The 15,840-nt window shown below is 32.8% G+C and overlaps 11 protein-coding genes across 11 annotated transcripts; 7 read left to right on the forward strand and 4 right to left on the reverse strand.

The window, feature by feature from the left end:
* Positions 1-41: 41 nt before the first annotated feature.
* On the reverse strand, positions 42-937 carry NRK1 (ribosylnicotinamide kinase; the record flags this gene model as incomplete). The annotated part of the gene is made up of 2 exons (XM_011278883.1): positions 42-674; positions 869-937. 2 exons carry the CDS (start codon positions 935-937, stop codon positions 42-44), a joined length of 702 nt encoding a protein of 233 aa, XP_011277185.1.
* A 202-nt stretch (positions 938-1,139) lies between these two features.
* Positions 1,140-1,754, forward strand: CIA2 (iron-sulfur cluster assembly protein CIA2; the record flags this gene model as incomplete). The annotated part of the gene is made up of 1 exon (XM_011278884.1): positions 1,140-1,754. The coding sequence occupies one exon, from the start codon at positions 1,140-1,142 to the stop codon at positions 1,752-1,754; it is 615 nt and encodes a 204-aa protein (XP_011277186.1).
* A 776-nt stretch (positions 1,755-2,530) lies between these two features.
* BN7_493 (Choline/ethanolaminephosphotransferase 1) lies at positions 2,531-3,482 on the forward strand (the record flags this gene model as incomplete). Its single annotated transcript, XM_011278885.1, has 2 exons — positions 2,531-2,568; positions 2,645-3,482. 2 exons carry the CDS (start codon positions 2,531-2,533, stop codon positions 3,480-3,482), a joined length of 876 nt encoding a protein of 291 aa, XP_011277187.1.
* Positions 3,483-3,699: 217 nt separating this feature from the next.
* TOM22 (Tom22p) lies at positions 3,700-4,155 on the reverse strand (the record flags this gene model as incomplete). The annotated part of the gene is made up of 1 exon (XM_011278886.1): positions 3,700-4,155. One exon carries the CDS (start codon positions 4,153-4,155, stop codon positions 3,700-3,702), a length of 456 nt encoding a protein of 151 aa, XP_011277188.1.
* Positions 4,156-4,477: 322 nt separating this feature from the next.
* Positions 4,478-5,497, forward strand: TEP1 (putative phosphatidylinositol-3,4,5-trisphosphate 3-phosphatase; the record flags this gene model as incomplete). The annotated part of the gene is made up of 1 exon (XM_011278887.1): positions 4,478-5,497. The coding sequence occupies one exon, from the start codon at positions 4,478-4,480 to the stop codon at positions 5,495-5,497; it is 1,020 nt and encodes a 339-aa protein (XP_011277189.1).
* Positions 5,498-5,599: 102 nt separating this feature from the next.
* On the reverse strand, positions 5,600-6,453 carry LSM12 (Lsm12p; the record flags this gene model as incomplete). Its single annotated transcript, XM_011278888.1, has 2 exons — positions 5,600-6,128; positions 6,449-6,453. 2 exons carry the CDS (start codon positions 6,451-6,453, stop codon positions 5,600-5,602), a joined length of 534 nt encoding a protein of 177 aa, XP_011277190.1.
* A 54-nt stretch (positions 6,454-6,507) lies between these two features.
* FAR11 (Far11p) lies at positions 6,508-8,994 on the forward strand (the record flags this gene model as incomplete). Its single annotated transcript, XM_011278889.1, has 1 exon — positions 6,508-8,994. One exon carries the CDS (start codon positions 6,508-6,510, stop codon positions 8,992-8,994), a length of 2,487 nt encoding a protein of 828 aa, XP_011277191.1.
* Positions 8,995-9,233: 239 nt separating this feature from the next.
* Positions 9,234-11,807, forward strand: SPC98 (Spc98p; the record flags this gene model as incomplete). The annotated part of the gene is made up of 1 exon (XM_011278890.1): positions 9,234-11,807. One exon carries the CDS (start codon positions 9,234-9,236, stop codon positions 11,805-11,807), a length of 2,574 nt encoding a protein of 857 aa, XP_011277192.1.
* A 263-nt stretch (positions 11,808-12,070) lies between these two features.
* BN7_499 (uncharacterized protein) lies at positions 12,071-12,931 on the forward strand (the record flags this gene model as incomplete). The annotated part of the gene is made up of 1 exon (XM_011278891.1): positions 12,071-12,931. One exon carries the CDS (start codon positions 12,071-12,073, stop codon positions 12,929-12,931), a length of 861 nt encoding a protein of 286 aa, XP_011277193.1.
* Positions 12,932-13,119: 188 nt separating this feature from the next.
* CAK1 (cyclin-dependent protein kinase-activating kinase CAK1) lies at positions 13,120-14,127 on the reverse strand (the record flags this gene model as incomplete). Its single annotated transcript, XM_011278892.1, has 1 exon — positions 13,120-14,127. The coding sequence occupies one exon, from the start codon at positions 14,125-14,127 to the stop codon at positions 13,120-13,122; it is 1,008 nt and encodes a 335-aa protein (XP_011277194.1).
* A 316-nt stretch (positions 14,128-14,443) lies between these two features.
* Positions 14,444-15,805, forward strand: GYP8 (GTPase-activating protein GYP8; the record flags this gene model as incomplete). The annotated part of the gene is made up of 1 exon (XM_011278893.1): positions 14,444-15,805. The coding sequence occupies one exon, from the start codon at positions 14,444-14,446 to the stop codon at positions 15,803-15,805; it is 1,362 nt and encodes a 453-aa protein (XP_011277195.1).
* Between the last annotated feature and the right edge of the window lie 35 nt (positions 15,806-15,840).

The following is a 15,840-nucleotide window of genomic DNA, read 5'->3' on the forward strand; positions in this document are numbered from 1 at the left end:
AGATAAACTTTTAATGTATATTATAAAAAAATGGATGTAAATTATAATAGATTATATTTAAGATGTTGTAATCCTAAATTTAATGTTTCGATTGCCCATAAAGATACAGATGAAAGAGTTGAAGGTGGATTATTTGCAAAGCTTCTTATACCAAGGTCATTCGATATTCTTGAATTCAAATCCTGTTCAACATTTTGGTCAATGAATAAAAATTTATGCGATTCTGCATATGCCGGATAAACAATGTTATCAAAATAATTTGGGGGATCCACCCAGAAATTTTCCTGAGTTTGATAACCTGCTCTACCTTCTCTTCTTTCTTTCAGCGTTTTGTATGAGGCTCTTAAAAATAACTTAATGTCAAAAAGATTTATAATTTTCGGATCATGGAAAAGCATAAAACCATCAATAAAAAATAATTGACAATTTTCAAGCTCGATGTATTTAGTTATATGGTTCACCTGTGATCTAAAGTCATCACTGAAATCTGATAAGGATCCTGAATCTTTTGTATCACTATTGTATCGATTCTCATACGATAATGCTTGTGGTGAAAGTTGACAATTTTGTTTAATATAGTTTATTTCCTTTTCAAATGCTTCAAAATTTATAGCATCAGGACAGTCCCAATTAGCTTCTCCCGTTTTCTCATCTATTGGTATTTCATTATCAGGCTGATGAATTTTATTGTTAGATATAACTACTCCAAAAATATAATGAGCTGGAATAAGTTTCAACTCACTTTATAGAAATCATCTTGGTGTAGCAAGACTGAATCTTTCAATGACTTATGTAGGATTTTAGCTATTGACTATTGATCAAAAGAAAGTTAGTAATTGTCAAACTCTTCTAGTAATTTTCATTTTACATAGCTCACAGTTTTACCACTTGAGGAAGCACCTCCAATGGCCACCAAAACAGCTTTTCTTTCACGCATTCTAGCTGTGCTTATAAAGACCAAAGAACTTGATTTAATAGTGTTAGGAATTGATATATTTTGTTATCATCTATGGAAATGCGCGAATTTCTTTTGTCATCACCAATATAAAAAAAAATAAATCAAAAACTCATTTCCATTAGTAAACCTTTCACAATTATTAGTAGACATCAAAAAGAATAATATACTCATATCAAGAACCATGTCTGATGTTATCAATGCAAATCCAACAATTTTGGACGACAAATCATTACCAACTAGAGCTGAAGAGACCGAAAAAGTTACTGAACGCAGCTTGAATCCACACCTTGCCAGTTTGCTAGACTTATCTCTAGTGGATAGCTCAAATTTGAATGATCAAGAAAGTATACACAGCACCCCTAGTTTAGAAAACGATGAAGGTAGTGATGAAGAGGAAGAGGCAGATCCTATAGATTCACAAGAAATTTTTGATTTGGTTGCACATATATCTGATCCAGAACATCCTTTAACATTAGGTCAACTTGCAGTGGTAAACTTACCTGATATACAAGTTAGAGATTCAGGAAACAAAAATGAAATGGCCGAGGTCATAATAAGGATAACCCCAACTATTACACATTGTTCCTTGGCTACATTGATTGGATTAGGTATCAGAGTTAGATTGGAAAGATGTTTGCCTGTAAGATATAGAATCACCATTCTGTTGAAAGAAGGAAGTCATCAAAGTGAAAATCAAGTCAATAAACAGCTAAATGACAAGGAGAGAGTTGCAGCTGCCTGTGAGAACGATCAACTATTGTCTGTAATCTCAAAGATGCTTGCAACATGTAAATGATTGTCAAGATTTCCGTATGGGTTTTGTAAGGTTTTCAAAGGTTCAGGTTTAAGGTTTACACAGGTTAATTTATGTATACAATAATATAACATTTGCTTTGACTATAAAATCTTTGTAATTAGATGCCTCTATGAATCTACTATACAAATCAAATCACATTTAACGAAGCGTAGGTTGTTTTTTTATATACACATATTATTATTGGACAATAAAACTCAAAAGTACTCGAAGTTTCGATTTTCATTTCACCGATTCAACCAGACACAACCCGGAAAAAAAAATATTTAACTAGCAACACTAATTAAAAACGTTTCTTCTCAAGATATTATATTCTCAGCACACCAGCCCAAATTATTCACAAAAGGCTCAAACATTGGGAAAATGGGATTCTTTATTCCACATCATACTTTGAAAAATTTGAAAGAATACAAGTTGGTATAAGTCCTTTTACATCAAATTCGTCTTTACAAGCGCGTTTTATTAACATAGGTTATTCAGGTACCAAGGTGAAGATAGATCAATTGTCTCTAGATATGTTTTGAAACCGTTTTGGTATAAATTTGTCCAAATATTCCCATTGTGGATGGCGTATGTAATTTTTTATCTCAATTGACGGTTATCAGATTACTAACTCCAAATTATAAAGACCAAATGTTGTCACACTTTTAGGGTTTTGTTTTATATTGATTAATTTGTTAACTGTGTTTTATTATGACCCATATTTATTGAGTGATCAACCTCGTTGGGTTTATTTCACATATGCTTTTGGTTTATTTATGTATCAAACGTTTGATGCCTGTGATGGTACACACGCGTAAGTATTTCTGTCAAACTAGTTTCATAAACCATTAAAAGAAACTAACAATTTTCAGTCGTCGAACTGGTCAAAGTGGTCCACTTGGTGAACTTTTTGATCACTGTGTTGATGCTGTGAATACAACTTTATCTGTTATAATTTTTGGGTCCGTTGCAGGTTTTGGTTATTCATGGATTCTTATTGCATCACAATTTGGTACTTTAGCAAACTTTTATTTAAGTACATGGGAAGAATATCATACACATAAGTTATTTCTTTCTGAGTTTTCTGGTCCAGTTGAAGGAATATTATCAGTTGTTGGATTGTTTACATTAACTGGTATATTTGGACCAGGTTTATGGAAAATTGAATTTTTTGAAATCAACTTATCATTTTTAAAATTGGATTCTGATTTTAAAGTCACATTTACAACTTTTTATATTATATTCGGTGTTATTGGCTTATATTTCAATATAAATAGTGCTAGAAGAAATGTTGAATTACATTATAAAAGTTCAAAAGACTATTTCAATGCATTGAAAGGGCTATCACCATTCTTCGGGTATTATTCAACTGTTTTTGCATGGCTTTTATATAACCCGATAATTATTGAAAAATATTTATTACCATTTGTTCTTACTGTTGGATTGACTTTAGCCTTCAGCGTTGGAAGAATCATCATTGGCCACTTGACATTACAAAAATTCCCAAATTTTACACCATCATTGTTTATTCCATTTGCAGAATTTTTAATTTATTCATTGTTAACAAGATTAGGTTATAGTGCAGATTCCATCACAGGTGATTTAATCTGGACAGGATTTGGGTTAAGTCTTGGGTTTTACTCTTTGTTTGTTCTGGAAATTATTTATGAAATTACAACTTATTTGGATATATATGCTTTGAGTATTAAACATCCAAAAAGTGCATAACTTTTTCAATTGAAATAATTTATATAGAAATATACTTAATTACAACTATCACAAAATGACTTAATATAGAGAAAAAAAAAATATATATAGTTTTGATAAAGTAATATGTACAAAAGTCATGTATTTCCGTTAAGATCCAAAATCATCACTTGAATCTATAAAAAGAACCTGTTAAAATAATAAGCAAAATATGATAATACCATCATAAATCAGCATTCTAGTTAGCTGGAGCTGGAGCAGCAACACCTGGTTGTTGTGGTTGTTCAGCACCTGGAGCTAAGATATCATTTGCACCTTGTTGTAATTTGAATTCTTTTTCCAATTCTAATAATTGTTGTTCAGCTAAAATTGATAAAGATAATGGAACACCTAATAGAAGAGCACTTGTAGTGAAGATCCATGTGAAATTACCAGCTTTAGAAACACCAGAGTAAACGGTTGAGTATGCACTTGAGAAGATATTTGATACTTGTGTTCTTTGATGAGGTGGGATTATATCTTTTAAAGCAACAATTCTATCATATAAAGTTTCATCTTCGTCGAATTCATCATCATCTTCATCGGAATCAGATTCTTCATCATAAGCAGTTGAAGCAGCTTCTTTGGCTTCGCTAGCAGCTTGTTGTTGGAAAATAGCTTCTTGTTCGTCTTCGACTTGAGTTAATTTGACCATTATAAAATATAAATATTGGTTATTGAAGTGTTTATCTAAGTATAACTTGCTTGATCTTTGGGTTTGATTTTGGATTATATCACTTCGAAAAAAAAAAGTCAAGGAATAATAATTCGCGAGTTCGCGCAATTTGGAGGGCACCCTGTCATAGCTGATGTAATTATTATATAATCACAGATGTTAATATATTTTCGCGCATCATAGTGATATTTTATTTACTTATTTGTGTAACGAATGGTATTTAAATTATTTGAAAGATCTTGTTACATGAAATGAATCTGTGCCATGTAACATAGCTATTTGATTCTGGGTCGATTTCACTATGGTTATGGGATCATTCCTCATGAAGCTTTTATCAGCACCTACAAATTCACTACATAATGATTATGGAATTCATTTAGATCTGTCTTACATTACCAAAAGAATTATTGTATGCTCATGCCCAGTTTCAAGTTACCCTAAATTGGCTTACCGCAATTCAATAAATGATCTTATCAACTATCTTCAGATTGAACATCGGAATCATTGGTCTATATGGAATTTAAAATTAGAGTCCCCAAATGATTATTCTTTGAATTCAAGGGAGTTACAAGATAAAATATTCCATTTTCCATGGCCCGATCACCAACCATCATCGTTCAAATTATTATTGAACTGCTTGCATTCTATTGACCAATTTCTCAAGAAGGATTATGAAAATGTTGTAGTGATACATTGTAAAATGGGGAAAGGTAGATCAGGTTTAGTAGTATGTGCTTATTTGATGTTATATTTAAACTTCACCAAAAATGAAGCATGTGAATTGTTCACATCAAAAAGAATGAAGCCAGGATTTGGTAATGGTGTTTCAATTATCTCACAACTTGAGTATCTATCATATTGTGAGTTATATTCCAAGTGCAGAAGTTATAAACCTCAAAAGATAGCTTATATTGAGACCATCAAGATATTTCATGTTGAGAACTCATATACACCTTTGTTACTCAACTTTGATGGGTATTCATCAAATGATGAACTGGTGAGATACTTTGAATTAGACTCTAAATCATATATTGTTTCACAAACACCTGAGTATTCCATGTATAAAATTAACTTGCTCATCGAAGATCAAGATATACGATTGACAATCAAGCCAGTTGAAAGAACAGGGGTAACTCTTAATGCAGTTTATACGTGGTTTAATTTACACTGGTATTTATATAAGTCCATATGCCATAGTCAACAAAATACGATGATGGTTCGTCTCAATTGGAATAGAATGGATGGGTTTAAAGGTACATCTTTCAAAGGAAAACAATGTTTCGAAGTTATAGAACTCAAAATAAGATTGATTGATATATAAGTTAACGAACCAGTAACAATTCTGAATGAGAAAACGCTGGATAATATATAAAATTACATGTCTTTTTTCATGACCTCGTTTATTAAATCCACACAAAGTTATTCAACCTCCTTTTCGTTGTGACTCAACTTTCAACCAGACACCGTCAACTATTTTCTTCACCAATCTAATAGCATCACTTTCTTCAGGATCTTGATCATTAATAATAGACTTTACCTCTTGTAGTTGGTAAGGTGGGTTTATTTTAACTTCATCTAAAATGATGATTGAATTGTCCTTCCATCTCACGGTTGGCATGGTCTTATAAAGAGTATTAAATATATGTTGACCTTCTTTGGTGGCTTTATCATTTTGTGTCAGTTTTTTCAATTCAACAGCTTCTGTATTTCTCTTGATTACAGATGGAATTTTTTTTGGATCAAGTTCATTAATTTTAACAATCTTTGTTTGATCAATTGATTTGGAAATAACTTCAACTGTTTTGATATTAGAAGTACGTAGAAACTTATAATTGTATGTTGCACCTGCTGCCGTTGTGGTTGGAACTTGAAGGATCAACGTCCCTGGATTGGAAATATATGTATAAAGGGTCCCAATAGTCTCTGTGTCAAGAATATTAACCACACGTATTCTAGATAGAAAAATAGTTGTTAGTTACCGCCTTCAAATCAAACATAGAACACTTCACTCACTGTAACCCTAAAACGTTGTCAAGTTTCTTCAGCAGCGATTCATCACTCATAGCTAATGCTTATTTACTGGGGACAATAACTGATTGCTGGTATTATAGTTTGAATGACTGATGGTAATTTGAAGCTTATCAATTTGATTTATTTCAATATAGAAATATCTTTGGGCGTGTGTACTGTGTAAGGAAATTCACGAAAAAAAACAAAGAAGATCGCGGTAATGTTTGGATGTCAAAACAATAAGTGATTATAAACAAAATACAACATAATTGAAAGTCCTTCTTACCACTGTTTCTTAAAACATATTATCCAAAAGAAACAATGCCATCACCGGAATCTTCGGAATCGTCCCCATTACGATCTGGTATTCTGCATTTAAACCTTGGTTCACCTGAGTTGAGATTACCAAAGAGTCCGGAATCTGATATTGAACATATCAGGGAAAGGTTTGAAGGATTGGAGAGACCTGGAATTGAAATACTACAAAATCAAGAGGATGAAGAATCAAATGATGATATAGATATGCTCAATATTGATGAGGTTGATCAAGTGCGAGGTGAAATCTCGGATAGTAATTTGGCAGTTGATGAGGAATTTCAGCACTCTTTGAATGAAAGAGCCAATCAATTTACACCAGGAAGTGAAGGTAATAGTATCAATACAACTTCATTTCCCTCTATACCTAAACCAAAAGTTGATTTTGTATATGGTGACAATTTCTCACTATCAACAGAAGTTAACGAATGGTTCACAGAAAGAGAGTTGAAACAGTTACCACTTTTCAAGAGGGCTTTCAAAAGTTTTACAGGCTCAGCGGATTTCAATTCTTTAGATGACATTCAAAAGTCAGCACTTATTACTATTCTTAATGAGAAATTACAACATAGAGATACAACTTTAAACTCATTATTATGTATTGTCTTTATATCGTTGGGATCTTATCATGCTCATTCCAGCATCGAAAGTCACCAAGCGGCTATCATTTCCAACAACAGACTTCTAGCATCTAAAAACTTAATTCCAACACTAGTCAAAACAATACAGAAGGCCATAGAGAGCTTGAAAGGAAAGAAACAGCCAATTGCTGCCAACTCGCAAATACTATTTCTTTCGACAACCATCTTATATTTGATCATCTCTGTTCATATTTATGAACCAAATGGAAAAGTCACAAGTCAACTAACAGAAGTAAATATTTTATTGATTTTGGTTAAATTCATTGACCATTGGAAATGGAATAGCTCCCCAGTTTTAAGGATAAGGAATATAATTTCATTGTTCAGTAAATGTTTACAATACTTGTTTGGTGATTTTGAAAAGAGATCTGAAGTGAAATCGGTTCTTCAAGAAAAATATGGGATTTCTAAAGAGAAAGATACTTCAAAACTGACCACCACACCACTGGATTATCATACATTCAGGGATGACATCACCTCAAGGTATCCAGCTTTAATACCACCACCGTCAACTTTACCTGACAACTTTGAAAATTCATCATCACTTTCTCAATTCTTGAACATTTCAAGAACGCTGGATTCTCATAAAGCCAACTCATCACTTCCTCCACCATCTGGTCATATTTCCACCCCAGCTCCTTCACCACCTTCAACCCCTATTAATAAAGCAGCAAAGACGAAAAGATCCTATCAGGTAAATCAAAGTTATCCGTTTATTTATCCCACAGAGGAAACTACAAATACTCTTTCATCTAATATTCCTAAAAGTATTGAGGAGGCTTCCCATTTGTGCTCATCAAGATTACAAGATAAATTGAGTTTAAAACAGCTTTGGTGTGAAAGAGATAACTTTATGAAACAAGAAAGAGGATGGACAGAATCGAATCAAGATCCAAATGAAGAATTCGACTATTACAATGACATATTTAAAAATGACGAGGATGTTACAGCTCTAATAATTTTAGAAAGAGTAGAGAAATTTTATGGTGACTCCTTACCATATTTGTCCTCTTTGGTGCATGTTATCCTACAAGTTGCCGTAAGTGCAACAGAAAACAACGATTCTTTCAACGTGGAAGCTTTTAAGAGAAGTAATGATACTGAACAGGAAACTATAAGGATCAAAGATATTGCATTAAAAAAGTCAATTTACAGTTTGATCTTGTTACTAAAATGGTTTAAAGTTAGTCATATCCTCAAGTTTGAGTACCTTAGTACCTTGGTATATGACTCAAATTTTTTGGGAATAATGGCGCATTATTTGAAATCTTTAGGGGACTCTTTATACTCAAGAATAACCTATAGAAGTACGGATTCCATTGAACTTTCTTTTTGGAAAAATTGTGGGACTATACAAGAAAAAGATCTTACAGCTGCAACAACTCCTGGTGTAGATGTGACATTTTGCTTCAATCTGACAAGTTTATTAAGTATAGGGTCCTTAGTATGTCATAAAAAGACACAGAGAATTATCTCTTTATCAGAAAAAGATCTTGCAAAGTTTTTCAAGCCATTTTTTTTGTTAATCAATAACTCATTGTGGAAGCCCATCTTGAAAATGGTGAAAGATATAACCCCTTTCAATGGAAGAAAATGGAAGTCCCATAATATGGATCTGATATCAATGGTGTACCTTCACCTAAAACCTCAATTGAGAGATAATTGGTTATCTGGTAGAGATCTAGATGGTGAGTTAAAAGATGCATATGGACAAGAGATCGCACTGCGTGCCATTGTTCAGTTTTATCATCTGAGAAGATATAATGAGAGAATGCATGAACTAGGTTACAAAAAACAAAGTCATGATTTTTTCACCAGAGAGATTGAGCTTATAGCAGTTTCTGAGTCCTGACTCTTGAATCTTGATCTTAATCTTGATGTTCAATGTTTGTCATTTTCATTTCCTAATTGGGAAGTCAATAAAGTCTGTTGTTCTGTTTACATTTTGTATTTTTTTGTAAATAAAAATGTCGCGTTTTTCTCTTTTTTGATCTTTAATAGATAGAATTTCGATAAGTTTGAAACTTGGGTAATAGAGAACCACTCAGACAAACGTTATTTATTGATATAACATTAGTGAGATATTTGGGAATGTCAGGTGAAAGACCTCAGTTGCTGAGAATTTATCTGAACCGCCTTGTTCGTTCACTAGTCCCCCAAGAGCTTGGTGATGAATATTCAAAAACAGTGTTTGAAGAGCTTATGACTTTCATTGAGCTGAGATCAGATTCAAGAAAATTATATGATATTCAAGACGTAATTACAAAAATAAGAAATGACACAGACTTGAATATAACTGAATTTTTGAATGTAATTGATATATTAACCAAATTCAAAAGCACAGAAGATATCACAAAGTATTTGGTTTTCATTAACTCTATGAAAGATATTCCCCCTGAAGGGTACACCAGGCAAGATGATGATATATACAATCCTACTTCTTTACCAATATCACGTGGTAATCTGGGTCGTTTAGAAACAATCAATATGGATATGGATTCAAGATCAATTATCGAGAGTCATCATGGGTTCAACAATGCTGGGGATTCTTTCGAAAATATCAATTTCGATAAGCTTTCTGACAGAAGATCGCTTTATTCTGCTACACCAAATAGGACATTTAACGACTCTAGGAAATATACTTTACAAGAAGTTCTTATACCTTACCAAGAAAATCATGTTAAGGAAGAAGATATATTGAGAAGTCTACCGTTCACACTAGAAGGGACAACATCAAATATTTTTCCTATTGAAAATGGATCAATAAACCTAATGGAAAATCTCACAAATAGTACCAGTGGTATAGTTCATATTATTTTGGAATGTGGACTTTTATACCAGAGCTTGACAACGAAACTGGACGCCTTCAAAAAGCAGCGGATATCTTCTGCTATAAAAAATGCAGTTATGTCATTTACCTCAGAAAAACTCACTGCATATACAAGGACCGTTAATAACCTCTCAATGAAACCACAATTTTCAATATTGTCTTTGACAGCTGAGTTGTGTGATGAATTGGTTAACTTGAGATTTTTGCATTATTTCTCAGCAAAACTGGATGACCTACCAGGCAATGAACTTCTATCATTAGCACATGATTTTACCTCACACGGTGATCTATCTATTAGGCGTATTGCCTGGGATCTGTTGATATACTCAATTGAATCGTTTTCGAAGACTTTACGCTCATGGCTTGTGAATGGTGAGCTTCCAACAAGTTCGAATGAGTTCTTTATTTATGAATCTACGGAAATACAAACTATGGATAATACGGTCAACATCAAATATGATCAGAGTAAAGTTCCAAACTTTCTCACAGATGAAATGGCTTACAAGTGCTATCTAATAGGTAAAACTCGCAATTTCCTTAATATGTTTTGCAATGAGACGTCATGGGTGAATGACTTTTCCAAAAGATTGAGCTTCAAGATTGACAGTTACAGAAATAAAATATCACATATTTATAATGATTTTCAATTTTCTCAACTAGTGGATGAAAATTACCAAGATATAATAAGCTATTTCACAGACACAATGTATACCAAATTTAGGCTGTTTAATAATTTAGCAGCGTTCAAGGATTATTTACTCATGGGTAAAGGTGATTTTATACAATCAATAATATTGTTTGGTAGTGATCTTTTGAATGATCCTTCATCTATACTGTCTGGGCACCAACTCACTAAACTATTACAAGATGCTGTTCTATCATCAACTGTCAGATATAAGTTGAAAACACCACACCTCAATACTTATGTTAACAATCTAGATGCGAGAATTCTTGAGATAGGACATGGAAATATAGGATGGGATGTATTCACCCTAGATTATCAGCTTCAGCCACCAATAGATCAGATTTTGAACTCACCAGACAATACACAGAAAAAGGAATATCTGAAAGTGTTTAACTATTTGTGGAAATTTAAAAGGTTAGAGTACTTGCTTGAAAATGAATGGAAAGTACAGATGAATACTAGGAACATACTGAGGAAGAATAAAGTATTCTACAGAAGGATCAACAGAGTTGTATTGATCCAAAATTTTCTAAGAGGATTCATTTTATCAGTACAGAGATTCATATTTGAGGAAATAATAAATACAGCGTATGCATCGATTTTGGATGATTTAAAAAAATCAGACCCACAATCAAAGCTTTCAACAACAAAAACAGGTAACGCTTTTAAAGTAGCAGATGATGTGCTTATACCTTCCAAAAGTTATATGTCACATATAAATAAAAGTCCAAGTACCAGGAATGATCAACTATTCAAAGAACAATCGATGGATTCTTTAAAAGAACTACACTATGGTTTTTTGATCTCTATAACAAAACATAAGCTAATCAATGGGTCAAGTTCTTCAGCTAAAGGAAAGATTTCTAATAAGTTATATATATCACAGTTAAATGGTTTAACGAATTTAGTTTTTAAGTTTGCCGTTACTGTGAAGGAGTTCAACAACTTGGTGATGGAATTAGGCATACAAGATAGTATTGATGATATTTCTTCGATTAGGGATAACGTTAACGAACGATTTTCCATAATCTACAGCAATCTTTTGAGTCTTTTTGGTGAATTTAACAAGAACTTGAAAGTGTTCATTAATGATTTGAGTAATGATGATGATTTAAACATGAGATACCTTGGGATCTCCTTAAACCAATAAGATTTTTATGGTTAATGAATTTATGAATATGCTTTGATTTATTTATTATAGAACTTTGTCTGGTAGTTGTGTAGTTGTGTACGTAGTATTAATTTTTTTTTCTTTTTAAATTCATTTGTTTTTTATCGTGATGTGGTGACGGCCGGATGTAGAAAAATGAAAACAATGATCTTAATTTCAAGAAAAAACATAAACAACAGAAATATATACAGGATTTGAAAACAATACTTGATTCTCCGTTACAAGTTTCAACCACAATTATTATGAAGGATTACAATTATTTCAACAATAAACAACAAAACGAGCTGAAAATGACTACAACAAGTATTGATTCAGAGAATCAATGGAAAGAATACATCAATACACCGGAAGGTGGTTTTGTGAAATCAAATGTTACAAATACAACATCAACACCATCAAGACTACGAATGCTTTCAAATGAAAGTAATGGTCGTCAACCAGAAATAACTTCAAAAAAAAGAGGTCCTTCAACTCCACTCACACCAACCCTCGTTCAACGAAATATTGTCAAAAAGCAACTGTCCTCATTTGAAAGAGACAATAGACATCAAAATACAAATATAAACCACGGGTTGAAAGACGATGAAGTCAAGAAATTGGATCCTGAACATTTCAAGTTTCAACCAAGTGATACACTTAATGATGTGATTGATAACCAAGAGAAACAAGAACACTATATTTTCACTGATACAAATAAGGGGTCACCAATTTCCAGAAGGTCAACGCCATTAGGTGTGAAGAGTTTAGATTCATTAAATCAGAACAATGAGATAGCCACACCAAAGATCAGAAATGGGATCAAAAGAGCAGTTAGAGAGAACAAAAAGAGTAGACTGCAAGCATTGAAAGATTTCCATTTTCAAGATAATAATCCAAGTGATAGTGAATATAGTGAAATTTCAACAATTGCCGGTGACACACCAAATTATAAGATACCAAATGAGAATTTACTGTATTATAAGAATGGATATTACGTGAACAATGACGATTCCCTGTACGAGTCAGAGAAAGAGAATATAATTAGTAATCGGGAAATCCATAGAGTTAATGATTTAGTGGAATTCATGAAGCTTGAGAGGCAATTTGAAAATGAAAATCTTTAGTCACACATCTTAAATATACAGTAATTATAATTGCCCAATTTTGAACTGATATGAATGAAAAGTTACAAATATGATATGAATTAGAACAGTTGTATATGTAGAAGCTGTAGCCTTAATAAAACAAACACGCAACATTAATATTAATTTCGTAGTAACAGCACTTATGAAGAGCCATAATAGCGATCAAATCAAAGTATTGATAAAGTATTGATGATTTCTTTAGCTCCAACTCTATTTGAGGACTCAAAAACCATCATTTTCTTGAAAAGTGCTTTGACTTTTCCATCCGCTCGAGGTATTAATAAATCAACATCTTTCCCAGGTCTTGGATTAGCATTCATCTTTCCGAATGTGCTTGACTTCCTTCCCTCTGGCCATTGATCTAGTGTTGGTACACCAAAACTCTGAAAGATTTGTGACACTAATGTCCAATCACTAACCGAACCTTCATTTTTTAAAACAGGCTCTATGTCATCAGTGTAAAAAGAAGAAATCATGATACCGAAACTCCATATATCAACACCGTACGAGTAATCAGAAATACCAAATATCAGTTCTGGTGCTTTGTATATCGAGGTGGAAATATCACGAATTTTGTTATTTGAAGGTTCTTTTCCAAAGTTGTCTGGATAAGCATAACTAATTCCAAAGTCTATTATGGTAGGATTTGATGTCAAATTATGAAATAAGATATTAGCAGGTTTAATATCTCTATGTATAATACCATTGGAATGTAAAAAGTCCAATCCACGAGCGATCCCCATAATAATTTCTCTTGCTCTAACATCACTGAGCTGATTCTTAAAAGTGGGAACATTGTCATTTCTTGATTCATCTGAATCTCGACTTCCTAATTCCAAATATGGATTAAACTTAGGCCTAATCTTGACTGAATTATGCTGCAAAATCTGGGTTAATGTGAACGGTAAATAGGGTGTAACAATAACTAAGTCTATCTGATCTGCAAAGAAACTATCCTGAATATGCAATAGCCCGTAATCACATCCACCGCTCTGCTTGATTAGTTTCAAAAGTTTCAATTCATCCCGTGAGTTATGTGGAGGCCTATCTTCTTCTGGTGTAGTGATCTTTAGTGCGACCAACGTACCATCATTGTGATCTGTAGCTCTATAGACACTGCTGAATCTACCTCCGCTAATAAAATGCCTTTCTCTATAGCGGTTCCCATTTGTCATTATCCTCGTCTAGTTTGGTAGATGTTCATGAACGCAAGTTAAACTTTGATGATTATAATCTGGGGAATCCAAGTGGTTTTTGTATTGGTCTTTGTTTTAAAGTCAAACGACATTTTATGTGCCAGTGTAATTTCGTGTATGGACTTTTGATCTGCGTAACTTGAGAAACGCATTGGCGGTTGGGCGTAAATGTCAGTATTGTTTTCGAACAAAAACATCAAAGCCAAAATTGTGTCAATAATTAATCCATTTCTCTTCAAAGTAGTGTTATTGACTGAAAGTGAAACGCAAACAAATATTATATTAATGGGATATCATGAGCGTTTCATCTGCGGATTGGGATACTCTATCCATGAAACTTGATAATTCTATTGTTGACTCCACTTTATTTAAGTCAAATGATAGTCTTAAGGAACCAAGCTTGTCTACTGCAATTGATCTGAATGATTATAAAATTGTACAATTTTTAGCTAAGACTAAAGGTGGTCTTATAAATAGTAATTTCAGAAAGAAAGCGTGGCCTTTATTACTCGGTGTTGATATGGAGAAATTTCATGGCCTATGTGCTTCAAGATATTCTGTTGATTGGAAGTCCAAACCCCAACATAAGGACGAAGATCAGGTTTCATTAGATGTTGATAGATCGTTCATATATTACGCAGAAAACGGATCAGATAGCGTTAAAACTGAATTGAAATCAAAGCTAAATGATTTAATCTTACGGATTTTAAGAGAGAATCCACAGTTATGTTATTACCAGGGATATCATGATATTTGCTCTGTCTTTCTAGTGATTTTCAGTAATGAAATGGAATTATGTTTCCAATGTGTTCAAAATTTCACTTTGTTATATCTAAGAGATTTCATGATGCCCAGCATAAATGAATCTATAAAGATCCTGAAACTCATTCCACCATTGGTTCAGAAAGTTGATGCACAGATTTATAATGAATTGTTATTGGGTGATATCGAACCATTTTATGCAATATCACCTCTAATAACGCTGTTTTCTCATAATATCACTTCGTTCAGTTCAATATCTCAAATATTTGATGGTATACTAGCAAACGGCTCGTTAGGGATAATAATTTACTACTATATCTCTCTTCTGTTAAGTCAAAAGGAGAACATTTTTCAGAAAATTTCATTGATGGAGGAGGAAGATTGTTTTACTAAACAAGATGTTATACATGATGTACTATCTAAATTTATCCTGAATATTGAGAAAAACACTATTGAGCAAAGTCTTGAAGACTGTACCAAAATTACAAAACGAGCTCCTTTAGAAAAATTATTACCATTCCATCAAATTCAGCGAAATAGTGTTCTTAGAACTAGCCCATTGATTAATGATCTTGATATAAAAGAAATAAAGGATAGATTAGCATTTATCACAGAAGCTATATTGGAAGACCAGGTCGAGGGATCGAAAATAACGGATCCTTCTTCTAAAGCTACTAGGTTCTCGATCAAAGACGCATTAGCTAAGAAACAAAATCAAACATTATTCAAAATGTCTTTAACTATCGGGATAATAGGCCTTCTTTTGAATATTATTTTGAAGAAAAATGAAGCATTTCAATTACAAACACCCATTACTCAGTTATGGAACACTCATAGTGAAATAATTAACATTGGAATACGACCAATTCGAGATTTACTACCTAAATTTTTTTAATGAATAAACGTAAAAGAGCATGAAAAAGAAGAATT

This window comes from Wickerhamomyces ciferrii, contig 00008 (genome assembly GCF_000313485.1).
Source record: "Wickerhamomyces ciferrii WGS project CAIF00000000 data, strain NRRL Y-1031 F-60-10, contig 00008, whole genome shotgun sequence".
Lineage (NCBI taxonomy): Eukaryota > Fungi > Ascomycota > Saccharomycetes > Phaffomycetales > Wickerhamomycetaceae > Hansenula > Hansenula ciferrii.